At 48.3% G+C, this 5086-nt stretch overlaps 1 protein-coding gene across 1 annotated transcript in view; it reads left to right on the forward strand.

Annotated features, from left to right (window-relative positions):
* IFI30 (IFI30, lysosomal thiol reductase) overlaps positions 1-5086 on the forward strand; it is a 14768-nt gene that overhangs the window by 2412 nt on the left and 7270 nt on the right. The window contains exons 2-7 of the mRNA XM_023517163.1: positions 87-161; positions 387-479; positions 1281-1433; positions 1620-1673; positions 1758-1805; positions 1902-2078. Of these exons, the coding sequence (XP_023372931.1) occupies positions 87-161; positions 387-479; positions 1281-1433; positions 1620-1673; positions 1758-1805; positions 1902-2078 (600 nt within the window). The remainder of the gene's footprint in view (positions 1-86; positions 162-386; positions 480-1280; positions 1434-1619; positions 1674-1757; positions 1806-1901; positions 2079-5086) is intronic.

The following is a 5086-nucleotide window of genomic DNA, read 5'->3' on the forward strand; positions in this document are numbered from 1 at the left end:
GTGCTGGGGAAACTGAGGCTGAGGCACAAGGACAGGGGAAGGAGGTACCCAGCTTGCCAGCCAGCACTTACTCTGCTGCCTTATAGGAAAAAAACGTCAGTGGCAAGTGGGTATTCGAGTGCCAGCATGGAGAAGAGGAGTGCAAGCTCAACAAGGTGGAGGTGAGCAGCCCCGGGAGCCCAGACCAGCATGTGCAGAGTTTGGGGAAACTGCCTGGTGTAGGGAAGGTGAATTCAAGACTCCCACCCCTGTCCTGTACCTCATGTCCCTCCATTTCACCATGTCTTCATTCATCGCATCCTTAGTGAGCACCTGCAGTTAATCCCAGAGGGTACTGGGGTGCTCTGTGCCCCCTCACTCCCCTGCCTGTTCCCCACAATCCCTAGGCCTGCATATTGGACAAGCTGGAGGCCACAGTAGCCTTCCTCACTATTGTCTGCATTGAGGAGTTGGAGGACATGGAAAAAAATCTCAAACCTGTGAGTGATGCCCCTCACTTGGCATGAAGAAGGGAACAAGTATGACAGGTGGCCTTCCCTGTGCCCAGGCAGATCCAGGTTCAAGTCCTGGCCCTGACCACCACTGTCTGTGCAGTCCCAGGGAAACAGATCCCCTTTTGGAAGTCACATCTCTGAATTGGGGGAACATAGGCTCTTGGGTGCAGGAGTCAGGGAGGACTTCTTGGAAGAGGCATCTGTGAGCTGGGTATGGAAAAATGTCCAGGAATGTGCAGGGGCACAGATAATGGGATGTAGAAATGATAGGACAGGCCCTGCCTACTTCTCTGGGGGACTGTGAAAAACAACTCCCAAAGGAGTGACTCATCTGCCACAATCATTTATTCATTCATCAAACATGTGGGCCATCTAAGAGGCCTCACACAGAGATATCCCCAACCCTGCAGTGTCAAACTGAGACTGGTCAGTGAAGACACTGAGGAGACACTGGGGAAGAAGGTGGCAGGGTGCTTCTGGCAAAGGGATCAGCATGCATGGAGGCTCTGAGGAAAGTGTGATACCATGGAGGCCAGAGGTTGCAGGTCTGGTCTTAAAGGGGACAGCAAGGGAGCTGAGAGGCAGGAACAGTCTGAGCCTCTACTTCAGGGCCTCCACTCAGCAAGTATTAAGCACCTACTCTTTGCAGGCATTGTTGTGTCACTGTAAAAGCTGACTGTCCCCTCTTCCCAGTGAAGAAACACACTGAGCTCAGGGCTGGTGGGGGGACCGTTGGGGAGATAACAAGGAGGAAGCTGAGGCAACACCCCAGCTCCCCTCTCACAGTGTTTAGAGCTTTATGCCCCAGAAGTGTCACCAGACACCATCATGGAGTGTGCAATGGGGGACCGTGGCATGCAGCTCATGCACATGAATGCTCAGTTGACGGATGCCCTGCAGCCACCCCATGAATATGTACCCTGGGTCCTCGTCAATGGGGTAAGAATCCTTGCAGCCCTCTGCTTATCCCTGGGATAGGACCAGGGTGGTGGATGTGCCCAGTAGTCTGGAAAGCGGGAGGCACAGGCCATACTTGTGACTGTTTGCAGCCCTTTCCACATGGGGATCAACATTTGTGAGTTGGGGAAGGTGAGACTGTGTAACCTCCTGTCTTGCTTTGTGCAGAAAGTCTTGGAGGACCCTAGCCTGCTCCTGGCTGTTGTCTGCCAGCTGTACCAGGTAGGTTGGGTAAGGAGCAGAGAGATTCAGCAGGTGAGGGTGGAGGTCTCCCTTCAGGACTCAAACCTATGGCTTCCCCTGCAGGGTGAGAAGCCAGATGTCTGCAAACCCGTGGCCACATCTCACAGGAAGGTCTGCCTCAAGTGATGGCCGGTGTCCTGGGAGGGAGCTGCTAGAAGATCAGTGAGAGCTCAGTTCCCCACCCTTTTTCTGATCTCTGGCTCTTAGTGTCTACTGCTCATCAACTGGATAACCTCAGCACATCCCATGAAGCCCACATGGAAAATTCTGCCCCATGATGAAGAATCTTGCCCCATTGAAAATAAAATGAAATGTTTAATAAATATTTCTGATGTTGTGATTCATTTGATAATTCAGGAATTCCCCCTTCTCTATACCTATACAGTACTGGAGCCCCTGAGAGGTTTTAGACAGAGATTTCCCGGTCCAGGGAATTCAGAGCCAGATAGATATCCCTCATCCCATAGGGTCAAGGATGGGCTAGTGAGAGAGGCCAAGAGGTTGATGAGCCCACAGCCAGAGTAAAGGGATTTTGAACAATGAGCATGGGTCCATCAAGTTGAAAATGTAATCATTCGTTCAATAAGCATCCCTGTCATGCTGACCCCACACTGGGTAATAAGGATTTAGCCAGAGGATGTGGTAGGGACATTGTATGGGAAGTTTGGAAGAATGTGTTTTCTGGAGGAAAAAATCAAGGTGTTCCAGGAAAGATCAAGGTAAGTGTGCAAATCCCCAACTAGCAGTAAAATCTGGAGCTAGAATGACAGTTTTAGGCCCCTGAGTTCAACAGGGTATGTTATAGGATAGTTTTCAAGGAAAGAAAAAAATCACAATTCTCATACTGATGTAAAATGAACATGTTAAAAGATTTTATGTGATTCATGATTGATGAGGGAACTGGTTGGATGTTCAAAGGAGAATCCAAAGATCAGATAGATTTATAGATCAGGAATATTGAAAATTATGTACAAGTGGAACAAAACTGACTTTTCCCTTACGATCTGGGCAGAGGAGAGGAAAAAGTCCTTTTTCTTAAAAAGTAATCTCAGGCACTGGTAGCACAGTGGTTATGGTGCCAGCCACATACACCAAGGGTGGTGGGTTCAAACCCACCCCAGGCCAGCTGAACAGTAATGACAACTACAATGAAAAATAGCTGGATGTTGTGGCAGGTGCCTGTAGTCCCAGCTGCTTGGGAAGCTGAGGCAAGAGACTCGCTTAAGCCCAAGAGTTTGAGGTTGCTGTGAGCTGTGACATCATGGCATTCTACCAAGTGTGACATAGTGAGACTCTGTCTCAAAATTTAAAAAAAAAAGTAATCTCAAAGACTTTCCTTGGCAGAACTTCTTGGATTTGTCCTGATTCCTTCTGTTTGTCTTCCTGGAGTTTTCCATAAGGAATCTCACATTGTATTTTCAAAAGCTTATGTCATTTCCTTAGCCAGGCATTGTGGTGGTGGGCACCTGTAGTCCCAGCTACTCTGGAGGCTGAGGCAGGAAGATCACTTGACACCAGGAGTTTGAGGTTGCTGTGAGCTATGATGCCACAGCCCTCTACCCAGGGTGACAGAGTGAGACTCTGTCTCAAAAACAAAAATCAAAAAGCTTATATCATTTCCTAACTCAGAGCACACACCTCCCCAGGTTTTACCTGCAGCATTCCTAGGTTTTAGCAAATTCCTTTCCTCTTGGTATCTCCAATTTATCCTAAGGTTCTCAGTTGGCCAGGACCCCTCTGTAAAGCTGACCCAGTAGGCCAGATATAAGGTCACTTTTCTTATGAGGACTTTGTAAGCATTACCTCTCCAAAGTCAAGTTTGGTATCTTAAAAGTGACTAGTTTAATATTTAGTTGAGATATATATATATATATATATATAGAGAGAGAGAGAGAGAGAGAGACAGAGGGAGGGAGAGGGAGTCTTTTGTTAAAATGTTGGAATACTTTCGGCTTCAGAAGCAGCCTGGGGAAACTAAATCTCTCTCTCAGACATTCCCTTGCCCTCTTTCCCCTGCTCAAGTAGGGATTCTAATTTGATTGCAGTCTGTGTCACCTTGTAGTTCAGGGCGCGTGTAAGAGGTGGCTAGGGATGCTTATGAATGAATGACTACATGTTCAGTCTGATGAACCCCTACTCACCCCTCAAAACCCTACTCCAGAGAAGGCCCTGCCCCGTACCCTAGAGGAAGGAGTGCTACACAGAGAGGCCAAGGAGAATCTGAACAGATGAGCCTTGCTAGGTCTCCCCACTGTATTAGTATCATTACCCTTTATGTCCACGTCCAATCACATTTCTACATGGTTGTCAATCAGTCATATCCAATGAAGTTTCCATAAGAGGCCCAAGAAGAGGGAGTTTGGGAAGATTCCAGATGGCCGAACATGTGGAGGTTTCTGGAAAGGGACACATTGCCCCTGCGGAGAGCCTGGGACTTCCACGTCCCTTCTCCACACCTCTCTCTATACATCTCTTCATCTGTATCTTTTGCAACATCCTTCACAATAAACAAGTAAAAGTAAGTACTTCCCACAGTTCTGTGAGCTGCTCTACAAATTAATGAAATCCAAAGAGGGGATTATGGGAACCCCACTTGGAGGGAGTCATTCAGAAGTTGAGTATTGAAGAGCCTCTGAGAAGGAAAAGGGCTTGTGAAGGATGTGGTCATCTGAGGGACAGGGTAGGGGTTCATCCAGCCACTGGGACTTCAAGGAAACCCTGGTTCCCAAACCTGCTGCTGCTGTGTGTGGACATATTCTAGGCAGGGCCTGCCCTGAACTACAAGGTGACACAGACTGCAGAACTGAGGGCTCAGCTTCATTTCCCAGCCAGGTAAGGGGTGTTTCCTTCTGTGGGATCCAGTCTTGTGTCTTGCCCTTGAAGTAGCTAAGGAAATTTTACCCTCTAATATGATTCCCTGGTATAAAAAATATTTTGAGGCTTAGCGCCTGTGGCTCAAGCGGCTAAGGCGCCAGCCACATACTCCTGAGCTGGCGGGTTCAAATCCAGCCTGGTCCACCAAACAACAATGATGGCTGTGAGAGAGGATACCGGAGAAGGATGAAGTCCGGGAGAACAGGTCTTCTCAGCGAGACCATGAGGATGCACCTGCAGGGCCCTTTCCATGGTGACTCAGCTCTTGGGAATACAGGCTTAACTTCCTGGAACTTGGAGATTTTCAAGTTCTGTGAAATCCTGTAGTTCTGTAGGGGCTGGAGTAGCAGCTCTTGCTTGATTCAAACTGGCTAATGGGAAGGGTACCTGTAGGGTGGAACTTTTTGACTGTCAATAAAGAGGGAAAGACCAAGCCAGTCAGGGAAAGTGGCCATTTAGAAATCTATGCTGTACCCGGCCAATGAATAAAGCCCTTCCTCTTATAACTACGGTGTTTG

Source organism: Otolemur garnettii, unplaced genomic scaffold, assembly GCF_000181295.1.
Source record: "Otolemur garnettii isolate 467f Iridium unplaced genomic scaffold, OtoGar3 scaffold00105, whole genome shotgun sequence".
Lineage (NCBI taxonomy): Eukaryota > Metazoa > Chordata > Mammalia > Primates > Galagidae > Otolemur > Otolemur garnettii.